This window comes from Corylus avellana, chromosome ca9 (genome assembly GCF_901000735.1).
Source record: "Corylus avellana chromosome ca9, CavTom2PMs-1.0".
Classification (NCBI taxonomy): Eukaryota; Viridiplantae; Streptophyta; class Magnoliopsida; order Fagales; family Betulaceae; genus Corylus; species Corylus avellana.
The window spans coordinates 8,292,320-8,308,725 of NC_081549.1; the positions used below are offsets into that span (position 1 = coordinate 8,292,320).

The 16,406-nt window shown below is 34.9% G+C and overlaps 1 protein-coding gene across 1 annotated transcript; it reads left to right on the forward strand.

Annotated features, from left to right (window-relative positions):
- The first annotated feature begins 3,187 nt into the window (after positions 1 to 3,187).
- On the forward strand, positions 3,188 to 6,466 carry LOC132162254 (transcription factor ORG2-like). The gene is made up of 3 exons (XM_059572515.1): positions 3,188 to 3,481; positions 5,512 to 5,868; positions 6,392 to 6,466. Exons 1-3 carry the CDS (start codon positions 3,188 to 3,190, stop codon positions 6,464 to 6,466), a joined length of 726 nt encoding a protein of 241 aa, XP_059428498.1.
- The last annotated feature ends 9,940 nt before the right edge of the window (positions 6,467 to 16,406 follow it).

Consider the following 16,406-nt stretch of genomic DNA (forward strand, 5'->3'; position numbering starts at 1 on the left):
GCAATATTTTTGAAAAATCTTTGCAAATATTTTTTATTTTTAAAAATGGGGTATTTTGAAAATTTTGACAAGATTTAACTGAAAATCTTAATGGATACCCTTAGTTTTAAACTTTAAGGATAGTGTCAAAACGAGTAGAAGTTCTAGAAAGTTTTTGTAAAGTTTCTCATGTTTTTTTAATAGTGCATATTTCTCATATGCTTTCTTTTTTTTTTTTAAAAAAAAAAAACACAACGCTTTAAGAGATTGAATTAAAGAAATTCTTACTATTCAATTAATAAAAAGGAATTTACTCTTTTACCCCATTGTCTAACCGCTTTTGAAGGCGGTTAGGAAAAACCATTAACTACCTAGGCGGTTACGGTTAAAGGTCTTAGGTTTTGAAAAAACTGCTAACTGCTAACCGCCTTTATATATATAATAGATGAAACAATGTTGTTTTTGTATTTAAATATATAGAGAAATTTAGAAATGATGTCGTATGTAGTATGTAATTTTCTACCATCAATATATATTATTCGTAAGCCAAATTAATACATCAGGAATTCCATTAGATTGTGGGTGTTGAAACTTGACCTTGACTTTTAATTAACCCTAACTATGGTACATTTAATTAAAAATGGTATCATGATTATATAAATCACTTTGATGGTGCATTAATCTAGTGCTAAATTGAAGGGACTTTGAATCGTGCATTCAGTTACCTGGCCTGCAAGCAAGTTACCACATATAAACGTATTTTCTGAGTCTTGCTGAGCTAGGTCCCAAATTGCTAGCTTTCAAAGTGCCGTGTTAGAAAGGTTAATTAAAAGTAGAATAAAACCATGGCAAATATCGTTAAAGTTAACTTCCTCTAATTGGACCAATCTTTTTTTTCAAAACTCTTGATGGCAGTAACCACATAAAATGCCATAGCCTTTGGAATAAGAAAGGGTGCTGGACAAGTTTCTTCTTCGTCGTTGTTTTCTTTTTGGGTCAACTGGAGGAGTTCTGCTATCAGGCTGCCAAGAATCAAATAAGTGTCTGCTAAAGTCTGACGTGGCTTTACTAAAAAAAAAAAAAAAAAATTGTAGAAAAATCTCTTTTCCTAATCCTGCTAGATTTTATTTTGTTTTTATTTTTTATTTTTTGTTAAATTTTTATGAGTTAATATTTAGTTTTTAATGTCTCAAAATTTATTTTTGGATTTAAAACTAAAACCTAGGGGTGGAAGGTTAACCCTTTAGGGATGATATCACTTAAAAAAGGATTTTATCATTCTAAATTTAATGTTAATACTTCAAATTTAGTGATAATATCTCAAATTTGAATTTTTCTTTAATATCTCTTTTCTTCAATTTAAAAAACAAATTAAAAAAAAAGAAAAGAAAAGAAGAGATGAAATAAAAAGAAAGAGGCAGATGTCTGACGTTTGAGACGTTTGAGGCCGCCGGAAATCTCAATTCCAACTGCAATGCATGGAAAATTAAGAAACAGATTCTGGTCTGATGGGTTGTCATCCAAGACCAAAACGGGTCAAGTCGTTGCCCTCCAATCACGGGCAACAGATTGATCATAAACCTCTTGGAGCCATCAGCCATGCATGTGGCCGGTAACATTAAACGAGGAGAAAAGTGAAAAGGATGTCTAATTTAAAAGCCTCCATGTGAAAATGGGAAAAATTTAAAGCCTCCACGTAAATTCAGGCCTTAACAAAGGCTAGCCCACGAATTGGAATAATTAGCTGCATTAAAAAAAAAAAAAAAAAAAAAAAAAAAAAAAAAAAAAGTTACTTTGAGTAGGACAAAAATTTTCTCTAAATCAGTTTGGAGAAAATTTTCTTCGACTTAATTTAATAAATGCCAAGTATCATATTACCATAAACGAGGTCGTTTTTATTTAAAAAAAATGGTTAATTACATTTTTAGTATCTATGTTTGTAGATTTTATTTTTTCCAATCTGGGGTTCAAATCCAATCACAATGGTACATGACTTATGGGAAAATACCAACTTAGTAGCTTAGTTAGGTTCTGTCACATGTGTCATCACATAAAAATGTCATGCGTGTCAAAAAATAAAAAAATTAATAATTTAAAAACTAAACCCAATTTTATTTTATTTTTTTTGAAATTTTATGGGGTAGCCCGGCCACCCCCAATGGCCAGAAAGGGGTGGCCGAAACCACCCCATAAATTTTTTTTTTTTTTTTTTAGAGGGTTTAGTTTTTAATAAATTTTTATTATTTTTTTAGGACACATTCTATATGATGATACGTGACATTTCGTTAGTTTGAGCTAACAAAACCTAACAAAGGTACTAAGTTGATCTTTTTCCCGTAAGTCAAGTACAATTTGTGATAAGATTTGAACTCCATATAAGAAAAAAAAAAAAGTGCAAATTTAGGTACTAAAAATGTAATTAACCTTAAAACAAAATTAAACTTTCTAATTTTTATTTTAAAATTTTTTCTTTAAAAAGTGGTTAGCGGAGGTGGTTAGTGAATTTTACTAACCACCTTTTCACTCCTACCTACCATTTTCCTCCCTCTTGTCATAAAAGTTTTTTTGTTTTTGTTTTTGTTTTAATATATATATATATATGTATATATATATTGGCTTCTCCACTTCGTTATTTTTTAATGGTGTTTGCATTTTAGCAAGGAAAGAGCAAAAAAAAAAAAAAAAAAAAAAAGGAGTTTGAAAAATTTGAAAAGGTAAGATAGGTAGAATTTGGTAGCTAAGATAGACCCGCAGAAAACAACTTAAAAAGGGTTGTTGCGTAAGGAGGAGACGAACAATAGGCAGTCTCCCAAATTTGGCTTCTTCTAGACAGCTCTTTCTCATGCGCACGCGCAATTGGTTTTTTAATCTTCTTAATTTCTATTTTTTTTTTTCTTTTTAGATATCAAGTGGGGAAATACAATCTTCCTCATTTCTTTTTAATATACTTCCATTTTCTTTTATTTATTTAATTACTTTTAATCCTCAAGTGGGGAAATGCAATCTTGCTCATTAATTTGTTTTTAATATACTTAAATTTTCTTTTATTTTCTGCCCTTAAATCGCAGCCATCAGAAAATCCTAGGGAAGTAATATCCTAAATAATAAATATCTTCTCCCCACCAGCCACCACTATAAATGGTGAATGAATATTCATGTTTATGAGCATCTAATTATTTCTTACGAAAATAAACAGACCAACGTCAACATGTTAGCGCTATTCCCACCACCATTGTTATGGACGACGACGACGTCGTTGGAGGAGAGCATAAGCCATAATCATGAGCAGCAGCAGAGCTACGTTTACAAAGACACTGAGTATAAGCTATCTCAACCGCAGGATCATGATCAACATCGGTTTCCGAAATTGGCGAGTTTTAACGGCGACCCGGCCATGGTGGTTAAGAAGCTTAACCACAATGCTAGCGAGCGTGATCGTCGCACGAAGATGAATACTTTGTACTCCTCCCTCCGCTCCGTACTTCCCGCTGCTGATCAAACAGTAATTTACTCTTTCTCTCCCCTTTCTTTTCAGCATTCCCAGCAGATTTCTTATAAGAAAGTCTGTTTCCTAAGTTTAAAAAATATGTCTAAAAAGTCTAAAAAAAATTTCACATCAGACTCCTTAAAGGAACCCTAAACATTAGGATTGCTACAGTGGAACTCAATTTTTTTGGGTTCCACTATTGCAATCCTTATAATTATTAAAATAAAATAAAAATTATTCTCTCAATTCTCTCCTCTCATATATATAATATAATAAAAAAAATCAAATATTTTAATGATATATGGAATGATTAAGGGATGCTATTGGGGTGCATTTTGACATAGGGAAGCAAAAAGTAGTTTGGATCCTTAAATGTAAAAAAATAACGAGAAAGCTGATGAGATGCTCTAACTTTTGCTGAGCAAATATATATATAAAAGAAAATTATTGCGAAAAACAAAACCCGCAACAATAAGGATCCTTGCAATTTCCTAGCTAGGATTTTAAAATTTCAAAATTTAGACTGTAGTTTGCATCAACCGACCGAAAAAAAAAATGTTGCTTATTATAAATGTGACATGTTATTAATGGAGTTAAAAAGAATTCCTTCCAAATGACTAGTTCTTTACTTTCACAAAAATGCTTTATTCTTTAGAAAACCAAATGAGTTAAAGCTTTTAGAACTTGATATAAAAATCGGTTAAAATATATCCATGAATGTTGACATTTTTTAAGTGGTTCGATGTAAAAAAGGACCTGAATTTCTTAATTTTAAAAAGTTGCACAGAATCTTGATCCGGGTGGGTTACCGAAGGCGAATGAAGCTTTGACCTTCATTGATGGCATCTTGAATAACTCATAAGGGGTGATAGTATATACTTCAACTATACTCTAACTTGTTCCCGTTTGTCTAGGGGAGGATGAGTGTCTGGATAATCTTTTTTCCTGAAAATTCACAAACCCTATTTAGCTTTTGTTATTTAGGTAAGCGTAAAAGGAAATCTCTTAGAGATATTGTTGTAAAGATTTGGCTGCTACTGTCTATCTCATCTGGAAAGAGAGGATATTTGAGGTTAGTTTCTAAGAAAATAGATGTCTCCAAACCATTGTGTTGAGGTTAATTAAGAATTTTCTTAATTAAATGGATTATAGTTGTGTCACCCGCCCAGGAGTGTTAAACGAGCAAGCCGTTTGCGAACGAGCTTAGGATTGGCTCGTATAAGTTAGGCTAGTGCTCGACTCGATTATTAAATGAGGTGTTTCGTGAACACAAATGCTGGCTTGAATATTAAACAAGGCAAGCTCAGCTCGACTCAGTTAGGCTCATAAGCAGCTCGAATTGGTAGTTGTTCACACATAGTTGTTCATTTTAATATTAAAAATTGATGATTTTTTTTTTTTTTTCCTAATAGCATCCTTTTATTATAAAATGATGCATATCCACTCTCTTCAAAACTAAGTGTCTTGCTGTCTTGACTCAGGCTCCATACTCGGCAAGCCAAGCTAAGCAAATGCTTATATGTAAGCTGGCTTCTTGAGCCGTTTAAGAGTACTTGAAGTTTAAATTTATAATGTCCCCAAGAGGTAGCTCAATCGGCTGGGACCACACTTAATGAAGTGGAGGTCACTAGTTCGAATCTCCCTCCCCCCTCTTGTGCGGATATGTAAAAAAAAAAAAAAGTTTAAATTTATAATAAAAAATAAATTAAATATAAGAGCTAGCTCGCGAGCGAGTTCAGTTCGGCTCGGCTCAACTTATTATGAGCTCAAGCTCGGGCTCGATTTTTTGGCTCGTCCTTAAGCTCGGCTTGAGATTGAGCTCGAGTAAAATTTGAGCGAGTCAAGGGAAGCTTGCTCAAGTTCGGTTCGTTTACACCCCTACACCCGCCTATATTATTGGGTCGTTTCAAGGTTAAAGGAATTGATCCGTTTTATTAAATGGGTTGAGTTTGGATTAACTCCTATAATTTTATGTCTACACTTCAACACTACCCAATAGAAAACACTATATATTCATGGTTTTCACACTCTTAATGGTTCTACAGAAAAAACTAAGTGTTCCGGCAACAGTTTCCCGTGTGTTGAAGTACATTCCACAACTACAAGAGCAAGTGGAGGGATTGCTGCAAAAGAAGGCAGAACTTTTATCAAACTTTTCAAGGCAAGGAGATGTAAATTATCTAGAGAAGCAGAGTAAAAATGCAGCAGGGAAGTCTAGTTCTGCTGTTTCTGCAACTTGGCTTAATGATAGAGAAGTTACCCTTCATATGACCACTTATAAGTTCCACAACTGTTCTGTATCTGAGATCTTGCTATACTTGGAGGACAATGGGCTTCTACTCTTAAATGCTTCTTCTTTTGAGTCTTTTGAAGGAAGGGTGTTCTACAACTTACATGTTCAGGTACCTTTTCTATGTTTTTGCTTACTTGTTTTGCTATTTCAGTTCTTTTAGGGGAAACTTTACTTATTTTTATGAACTTTTATCGCTTTTGGAATTGCTTTCTTAAAGTTTTTTTTTTTAAAAGATCTTAGTTTAGTGCGTCCAATTTTAAAAAGTTTGCAATGTTATCCATCCATTAAGATTTTTTGTTAAATCCTAATGGAGACCTCGGAAATTTCCAAAATACCCTAAGAAAAAAGTAATTTTATAATTTTATAAATTTTACAGGAATATAAAAGTCATTTATCGCATTTGCCGTTTGATTTAACCTCAAAGCCTACTAGTAAAGGTTACATTGCAAACTTTTTAAAGTTTGATACATTAATTGAGAGTTCTTAAACTTTATGAGATGATTGTGAAAGCGATGAAAGTTCAAGGATTAGTTGAAGTTTCTCATAATATTTATTATGGATTAATTAAGTTGTTAATTAATCTATAATCTATGCTAAGATGTTTTTGTTTTGAATTTGTTTGGATTATACAGGTGGAAGGAACGAATAAATTGGATTGTGAGTTTTCGAGTGAGAAGGTCATGTCCTTGATTGAGAAAAGGGAATAATATTATTTCCACGAAAAATCTTGCTCATCAAAATCCCGGTTCCACATATCATAATTAATTGATTGCTTTCTTGGACCAAAAATGGATTAATGCTATTCATCCAAAAATAAAAAAATAAAAAATAAAAGGGATTAATTCTCAACATAATCTAACCGGACCATTGTTGGACAGAAGTAAGCACATTTGCAAGAGATTTGGTAAAGAAAATAAAGAGACATGATGAATATGAGAAATGCAAAATTGATCCGGATGGTTTACTTGTTTTGCAATTAACTCTTTATGATATCAAAATAAACTCAGAAGTCCCAAAGGTATACAAAAAAGACTATTTACTCTTTATAGTGAAATTCCATCAATTGACTTAATAAATTATGATAGTGTGATATGTCAAAGCCAATAAAATTGTGACATGTATCCTATTTAGTATTTCATTAAGTGTTACACTTACGGAATTTGTTAAGTTAGTGGACGGAATTCCATTGTAGGGAGTTACATAGGGAATTCCACTGTAGATGCACGTGAGTTTTTAATAAAATTTATTCCACAGAAGAGAGCCCATTTTACAAGAATATGAACTCTCTCTCTCTTTCTATGATCGGTTTGGTTGCTGAGAAATTTCTTGGGAGTGTGGAAGAGAAACTTTTGATGCTTTAATTTGGATTCCTACGGCTTAGTTACCTACTTGTAGTGGGAGGAAACGTCCTAGGAAGAAGAAATCATGAGTAAATGAAAATTTACTGGTGTGATCTGGCGTTTTCATGTTCATTCTATTTGGTGTTTCAAGATGATGTGTCAAACTCCTATTAGAGGTTGTCAAAGAGTGGGTTTTACATAAAAGCCTAATAGAAGTTATTCTTCTCACATAAACATACAACTAAGAGAAGCTATATTATATATAAAGGTATGCAATTAGCAATTATTAACCGCCTCCACCTACCTATGAAATAATTAATCACACCATCCTAGGTGGTTAGCTTTTTTTTTTTTTTTTTTTTTTTTTTTCCAATCACCTACAAAAAGGGTTATGCGGTTAGCAGTTATTAAGCGGTTAATAACGGTTTGCTTATACACTCCTATTTGAAAATGCATCATGCTAAGATGATAGTCATGTAAACATGAAGTTATTTTATTGGGTTTGACATGGTCTTACACCTATGTGTTGCAATTTCCATTAAACACCCTAACGAGTTAAGTACATAGGGAATAATATGATAATAGAGCTTACATTAAATATAATCATGTTGGAATATAGAGATAAAGAAATAGTTGGTTTTATCTTGGGGACAAGGGATGAATAAACAAATATCAATTAAAATAACAAGAAAAGTTGAGCAAAAAGCCAAAAAAAAAAATAAATAAATAAATAAAAATAAAAACAAGTCTACATAGAGATTAGAGAGGGTTGTGGGCAATAATCGGTTGCTGGGGTAATGGTCAAACATTGGACAAAGTGAGAATTTTGGGCAAGGAGACTAAAGAACATAGAGAGGGAGATTATGGTAGATAAAACCACGAGAAATAAGGGAGAGAGAATAAAAGATAATAAGTGATGATGTTGGCTAATTTCACGCCAAGGAGGACTTGAAATAACTAAGAAGATTGGCTTGGAGGCTTGTCAAGGTGAGCCGGTGGGAGATACTTTTCATGCCTAAGTTAGTTGAGAACTGGGAAAAGACAATTCTTCCATGAGAGGAAGAGTTTTGGAATTATTGTATGCATTTCGAATGAGTGAATGAGGTGCTTCCCTCCGCTTTTGAATCATTTTCCTCTTCAATCAAAGGCCATTCATTCCTTATATGACCATGCCACGTTTTTGTCTTCTAACTAAGTTGCGTGTGGTTCGTCCATGAATCAAGGTCATCGGCTCTGGCAAGGGGTGTCTTTGATAACCCTTCCTCTGTCATGGTCAGGTGGCATTAAATGCCTATTATTCTTGTGATGGGAGGAATGTGGCGCTCCCATACCATCTCTAGTGTGGGTTCTCCAGGAAAGCTGTTGACACAGTGAGGTTTGAACCATTTTAGGTAGCATGAGTAATTGTGTAACACCCTGCACTAAATTAGGGTTAAAGATACCCTAATCAATGTCTAAATGTGTGTGGTATTGTTGTATTAGCCTTAAATCCCAAAAGAGGAGAAAAATGGAATTTTCAGACACTAAGAGTAATTCTTGAGCAAGCCGATTGAATGTTTCATAAATTATTCAAAATGGTGCAAGACATTTAGACGGTGCATTAACATTCAAATGGTGATAGTCTGCATGCAGATGAATTATGCCATTTTAGCATAAGTTCTTTTGGAGGGGGGGGCTTTGGAGGATTTTTGGTTCCCATATTCAAGGAAGGTAACCTTGTACCCTAAGCTTGGTTTATTTCGTGATTTATACCTTGCTTATTTCTGGTCTAGTTTCTGATTAGTGTCTTTTTTTTAAAAAAAAAAAATTATTTTTTGTGTGTGTGTGTGTGAGTGGTTGATAGAAGGTATATGTTGATGATGTTTTCTTGTAAGAATATTCACCATTTTGGGTTGATTGTAACCATACTAGCATTTCTTCACTTACCACGGTTTTCCTATAAATATGGGCTTTTGTATTGTAAACAAAATTAAGTTAATGAGAACACAATGTAGCTTTTGGGACAATTTATAGTGGTGGACACATGTATCTAATACTAAACCATCCGAAACTTCCATGTGTCTTTTCTTTCTCTAGCTTCTGCTTTTCCTCTCTATATTTAATTATTGGGAAACTTTACTTAACCCCCATAATTGTCATCACTTTTGCAATGTCCCCCATAAAGTTTAATTTCTCTCAATTTAGTGTATCAATCTTTTAATTGTTTGCAATCTCAGCCCTCGGTTAACTTTTCCTAAATGCATCCATTTGTTTTCGAAAAAAAAAAAAAAAGAAAAGAAAGAAAAGAACAAAATTTCCCGAAGTGTAGATCATTGTTTTAGTTTTTACTAGGCATGCCCTCCGACTATCATAGAAATTTGCAGTTGGATTTCCCTTTATACCAAAATAGAAGAACCCAATTATCTTCAGAAGCATGGGTAGTCTATAAATCCCTCGCCGACCCACTATTGGACCAATACTTTCTTCTTTATAACAACATTTTTAGAAATACTGAGAAATACTAGGGGTGATTCAATGAACACCCTTCTTCTTTGTCTTGTTCCTAATTTTTAGTGTTTTTTTTTTTTTTGATGAATTTATATGTAGTATTTTTGTCTTATAAAACATTTTTGGGGGTCATTTTGTCTTTTTTCTTGCCTTAGAGGGAAATTGACGATTTTAAGTAGTTTTTTTTTTTTTAATTATTATTATTATTATTTTATGGGGGGGAGGAGGTGGAGGAAAGGGCATTGTCAATCGGGTCATAGTTTGAATGGGGATATATGGACTTTTTTTTCATTATTTATATAAAATTCAATATGATATCATAGCCACTTTCTTATGAAGTCAAACATTCTCTTTTAATTTTTTCGATGTTCTTCATGGTGTTGACTCCTTCGGAGTTCCTGCTGAAGTGTCATTTAATGCCATTCAACCACTGCCTACGTCGGAGGTGTCCTTTTGAACTATACAACACATGAATCGAAAGCTTGGAAGGCGATCTACACAATGTTTCTGGAAACAGCCCAATCAAACATTTCACGCAACCTCATGCATTGCTAGAAGTTTTGGCACGCCATTCCATGTACCACATGCGTTGCCAAAAGTCGTCCATGCACCGCCTCAAGTTCTAGGTCATCGACCCACATGCCACCATTATTATCCATGAGCCTCTCTTGTAGTATGCATGAGCTACAATCGTGAATCGGATTCGGGTTACCGGATCCAATAACGGGCACAAGCGGATCACTACACACATGACCGAATAACCGCCTAAGTGGGTATACGATCAGAGACTTCTTGAATGTAATGTGATTTTCCTCCTTACCCATGTATTGGGTTTTCATTCATATAAAATAGACGTTGCACGATCTGATTTACAAGGTAAAGATAAACTCTACATTTACGTATTTGAGTCTGCCTCCTACTCTCAGATTATCAAACCTTATCATACTACACTAGAGTTTATATTAGGGGTGGGCAAAAACCCGTCCAACTTGCAAACCCGGCCTGATCCACCCGAATTTGGTGATTTTTTGCGGAAATGGATTGGATTTTGTCCAACCCGTACAGGGCGGGTCGGGTTTCGGGTAGAAACAATTTTGGGCAGTGGGTACCCGGCCCGCATTGCAAATAACATAACCTAGGAAAAAAAAAACCCTGATTTCCTCCTAACACTCTCGTCGCACATAGTACACTTTCACTTTCATTTTCTTTAGTCTTCACGCAGCCACACAGCACGCACACAACCCTTCCAGCCGAAACAGGTATCTCTCTCTCTCTCTCTCTCTCTTCGCTCTCTCCAAGCCATCTTCGGCAACAACTACTCTGACGCCCTCAACTTCAAGTCCTTAATGAATCTCACAGACATTTGAAAGGCTTTCCGTCACCAAGGACATCCAGTGCCCACCTCATTGCCAGCATTTCGTATAACAAGTATTTGTCTTGAAGTTTTTTCTGAACGTAAGTCCTCTATAAAAAATACCCACCCCGCCCCGCCTTACCCGCACTACCCGCCCCACTTTACCCGATACCTACCGGATATTGCATGTTTTAGCTGGATTGCGGGCCTAAATTTCAAAACCCATAGGGTGTGGGCCAGATAGCCGAAACACCCAATACTCGGCCTGATCTGACCTGTGCTTAGCCCTAGTTTATATCAATCTTATTAGCATTCTGATTTATTGAGTTTGAGTTTGACTTGAATTGTTTCTTATCTTCAATTGTAGTTTCAACATCCTTCCACAATTTCAACGCGGGGTAATGTACGTTTAACTTGGAATATATATAGTAGCTGAAATCTTGTGGAGACAATAGACTTTGTATCCGCTAATTGATCGGAACAAGGAATAAACAAACTTCAAGAGATTTATTTGCAACTTTATCATGTACAAAGTAAAAATCAATTTCCACATGCTTCGTTGTTGCATGATATACCGAATTAGCTGAGAGATAGATTGCACCAATGTTATCACACCATAATTTTGGAGGAGATTGAAGGACCACACCAAGATCACGTGATAGATACTGTATCCATGAGATTTTTGCCGACGTGTTAACAAGAGCTTTGTGTTCAGCCTTCATACTTGAACAGGATATTGTAGGTTGATTGTGAGAGTGCCAAGAAATTAAATTTGATCCCAAGAAAATACAATATGCACATGTAGATTTATGATCATTGAGGCATCTGGCCTAATCCGTTACAATTAACCTAAATGGTTATGAAATTTTATGGAAAAAGTTTTCTTTAAAAAGGGTAGAGGAAATTCTCACATACATTGTTAATAATACATATAAGAATTACATGTTCTATTAATCATATTAAAATTATATACATGAAAATCACATACTTGAAGAAAATTCCTCCAACTTAATTTAAAGAAAAACCTCAATCTATTAAAATTTGTGTTTTATATGTTTCATTGTTTCTTATCAAAACAAAAACAAACTAAAACACAAAACACCTCAAAAAATAAGAAGTCAATTTTCATTATCATATTACATCAAAATAATTTTCAAAAAAAAAAAAAAACTAGGAAAAAAAAACACATTAACAAATCAATTAAAAAGAAAATGATAAACTAATAAATCCTTTTTTTTTAATTTTTAATTTTATTTTTTAAGTGGTAAAGTCAAAACCCCTTGACAGTAAAGAATCAGAAAATAATCTTAATCTAAATAGAATGTTTAGTTCTCACTTTCACGTGTAATCTCAATAATTTACTAAATATTAATTACCATGTGTGATTCCTACCCTAATTTTACCCACCAATCTCTCTCTCACAAGATCTTTTCCCTCATTGACCAATAAACCCTATCCATGCGGCTAGTTGAACTGGTCACCCTCCATATTCTTGTTACCCAAGTTACTCAAACTGCCCTCATAACCATTTTCAAAGTACCAAAATTATATATAACTATTTCTTTTAATCGTGTAAATAATTGAAAATAATTGTTTGCATAATGTACAGTAATTAGTACTGCTCTCCTCTTACCAAGAAAGTAAAAGCCAACTCAAAGAACCCACTACTAATCATCTTTTATTAGAAGGGTCACACTAAATTTTTCATTTCAAGTGAAATAGAAAATGTCGGTTTTATAAACAACATTTAACGGTATAGATAAAGTCATCGGTTTTCATTTCTTCACACCCAACCTAATGGAGGAATGAACGTAATACAAGTAGGTCATTTATATTTGGGTTCATAGATCAGGTTCGTGTCGTATCATGTCGAATCATGAATATGTAACTATACACGTTGATACGAATACGACCCATTTAATTAATTGTGTCAAAATCCTAAAACTTGTACCATAAATCATGATACAAGCACAAAAAGTTCCACATACAAGTAGGTCATATGATGTCTAGTAATCATCAGTAATGTTGGAAGAACTAGTGATTAGTAACCCATCTAACACTATATATTTGAAATACCTTAGTATATGTTTCACGGCTTGCCAAAGAAACTTTGTAGGATGATGCATAAATTGACATGCACGATTGATTGAAACTGCCAAATCAAGTCTTGTAAGTGATAGATACTGTAAGGAGCCAATCGTGCTCCTAAAAGAGATGAATCCTCAACCGGATCTCCCTCATATGCCGTGAGAGTATGAGATGACAACATAGGGGATGAATTTGGCTTGGCCTCTAACATGTTTGTACGTTTGAGAAGATCCAAAATATACCATCATTGAAGAGAGCAATAAGTCGGATTTGAGCTATAAAACTTCAACACCCAAGAAATAATTGAGTGAGCCAAGGTACTTGACAGCAAAGTCATTGCGCAACTGGTGAAGAAGATCATCAATGGCTAATGGGATTGAATTCATGTTAATGATGTCGACATAGATGAGTGTGAACACTGTGAGAGATGCATTTTTATATCTGAACAATGAGGGATCGACCTTGGATGCAAAAAATTCAAGGGTCAAAAGCTCACCACTTGGTTTGGAGAACCAAGCACGAGGTGTCTGTTTTAAACCATAAAGGGCTTCATCAAGTTTGCAAACATGTGATGGAGAGCCCGGATGAACAAATCTTAGTGGTTGGCTCATAAGAACTTCTTGAGATAGAATTCCATGAAAAAAAAACATTTTGAATATCTATTCGGCACATAGACCAAACGACTGAATATGCAACAAAGAGTATGGTACGAATGGTTGTAGGCTTCACCATTGGACTGAAAGTCTCCCCAAAATCAATCCCAACTTGTTGATGAAATCCTTTTAACACAAGTCATGCCTTGAGTCGTTCAATTGAACCATCCGCTTTTCTTTTCAAGTTAAATACCCACTTCTATCCCTCTATATTATTGGCAACAGATGATGGTACTAGAGTTCACGTCTTATTTTGTAACAAGGCATTGAATTCAGTTTGCATGGCCTGTCGCCATTTTGAAATTTTCATGGTTGATGAGTGACACGTAGGTTCTAGTAGAGCTGCATCACTAGATAATGTTAGTAGTGCATGAGGGATAGGATATCTGACAGTTCGATCCGTGAACTCCTTAGGGCAATGGATACTGTTTCGTGCCCTTGTAGTCATTGCATGTGTTCGGTGTGGGGAAGGGAAGTTGTGTTTGCACTAGAAGACTATGTTTCTAGAGATATATTGGGAGACACAGATGGGATGGGAGAAAGTGATTGAGTTGGTGACATAGGTTGTTGAGATGCAGTAGGTGACACAGGTTGGTTAGGAGACATGGAGGATTGAGTTTGAGTGGGAGATAAGGATAACGGCCTAGGAGTTATAGTGGATGTAGGATATGAGGTAGAGATTGAAATGGATAGGGAACTTGGGAGAAGACATGTTGGAGTGATAGGTACCGTGAGTGTGTTGAGAGCATAAGGAAAAACATTTCCATCAAACACTACATCACATGAAATAAAAATTTTTAAGAGGGACAATGAAAGCATATATCCCTTGTGATGAGAACTATAGCCCAAAAAGACACATAGTTGAGAACGAGTGGCAACATAGGTAAAGAGATAAAGCAGGAAATAATTAAGTTAAGTATCACAATATGATTATCACAAAGGCGCCAATATTGAAATATTAAAGAGACATGATTAGGGCTTCAATCTAACCCTACTAAAGTATTTAGTTACACATAAGTTTGATGCTAATCATCTTCATAATAAAATAAATAGGAAAAGAATAAATCTGGAAAAACGCTTCTTGAAGAGCCGCAAATTCTTTTCCTAGAGATTGTATATATTTTTCTATGTTTACAGGCCTATTTATAGAGGTTAGGGGAAACCTAGAAGCACCTAGAAACCCTAGAAATAATAAAATAAACCATAAAGGCTCTTTCCAAAATAAGGCCAGCCGCTACACTGTTCTCTGGCGTACGAGTGCGCTCGATCGTAGTGTTAGTGCGCTCAATCGTACTATTGTGATCGATCTTGGTGTTGGGTGCTCGAGCGCTGGTGCACTCGAGCCTAGGTCTCCTGCGCTCGATCGCAATTCTAGCCAAATTACACTTTAAGTCCAAAATTTCAAGAATGCCTCATTTTCTTCCTTGACCTATAAAAACGCAGAAAACACAAAAATGGTGTAAATTTGCACAAACTAACACAACTAAGGAATTAACAAATATAAATTAAAGGGCTAAAATATGAATATTTTAGCACTTAACAGAAGAAACGATTGAGTATCAAAATCATTTAGAGGTTGTCCAAAAGCAGTTAGTGGATCATTCAAGGCTTTGAATTTATGAAAAATAGTTAGGAACGGAGGAGTTGCTTTCCTCAAGGTGACTAACTGAAAGTGTACCTACATGGTGCGGGCATAGGACTGCAACATGAACATCTTCTCAAGGGAGATCCATAGGTCACATGAGGTGACATAGCCAATAGCATGGTAGATGAGCTACTCAGTGAGAGTGGAGATAAGGAGACTAAGAACCATTTGGTCTTGTTGATACCAAAGACTAAATGCAAGATCTGAACTGTAAATGGCACCTCAAAAGTTGAGGTAGCACTTGAAATGATTTTTGAAAGTAGGGTTATAGAGCCATCAATGAATTAAACTATATTATTGCCAATGAGGTAGGGAAGAATAGTGGTCTTCCAAGTAGGATAATTATTCTTTATGAGCTTAACAAAAGTCTGTAGGTTGGAGAGGGTGATGGTAGGCGTGTGGGTGGTCATGCTGGAGGAGGCTGTAATGGAGGTGGTGGTCGATGAAGTAGACATTTTACTTATAAGTAGCAAAGGTAAGGGACATTAGTCGTGATTGCCTCTGATACCATATAAGATCACAAACTTCTTGAATGTAACGTGATTTTTCTCCTTACCTATGTATTGGGCTTTTGTTCATATAAATAGATGTTATACGATATGATTTACAAGGTAAAAATAAACTCTACATTTACGTATTTGAGTCTTACTCTTATTCTCAGCTTATCAAGCCTTATCATACTACAATAGAGTTTATATCAATCTTCTTAGCATTCTTATCTATTGAGTTTGAGTTGGACTTGGATGATTTCTTATCTTCAATTGTAGCTTCAACAGTGGGCAAGCTCAGACAATTCTTGTGTGTTGAATTTCGGTCATCACTCAATCCAATAACTGCCCAAGTGGCTGCCAGCTCACACACATCACGTGCGTCGAATCCTAGTCACTTGATCCAATAATTGGCCCAAGTGAGCTACCCTAGCTTGTTTCCCAACACACTGCCGGCCGCTGTCTTCGGTTACTGTGATTTGTTGTGGATTTATGATAATTGTAGGGTTAGAGAGTATCATTTTTCATGTTGTTTAAAAGTAAATCTCCTTTTGATTAAGGTGTTAATGTATAGATCTATGTGCTTTTAGGT

Excerpts from the sequence above, each read along its gene's own strand:
- LOC132162254 (XM_059572515.1), top strand. The coding sequence starts at position 3,188 with ATGTTAGCGCTATTCCCACCACCATTGTTATGGACGACGACGACGTCG. Across the intron at positions 3,482-5,511 it reads TTCCCGCTGCTGATCAAACA|AAAAAACTAAGTGTTCCGGC; the intron begins GTAATTTACTCT and ends ATGGTTCTACAG. Across the intron at positions 5,869-6,391 it reads TCTACAACTTACATGTTCAG|GTGGAAGGAACGAATAAATT; the intron begins GTACCTTTTCTA and ends TGGATTATACAG.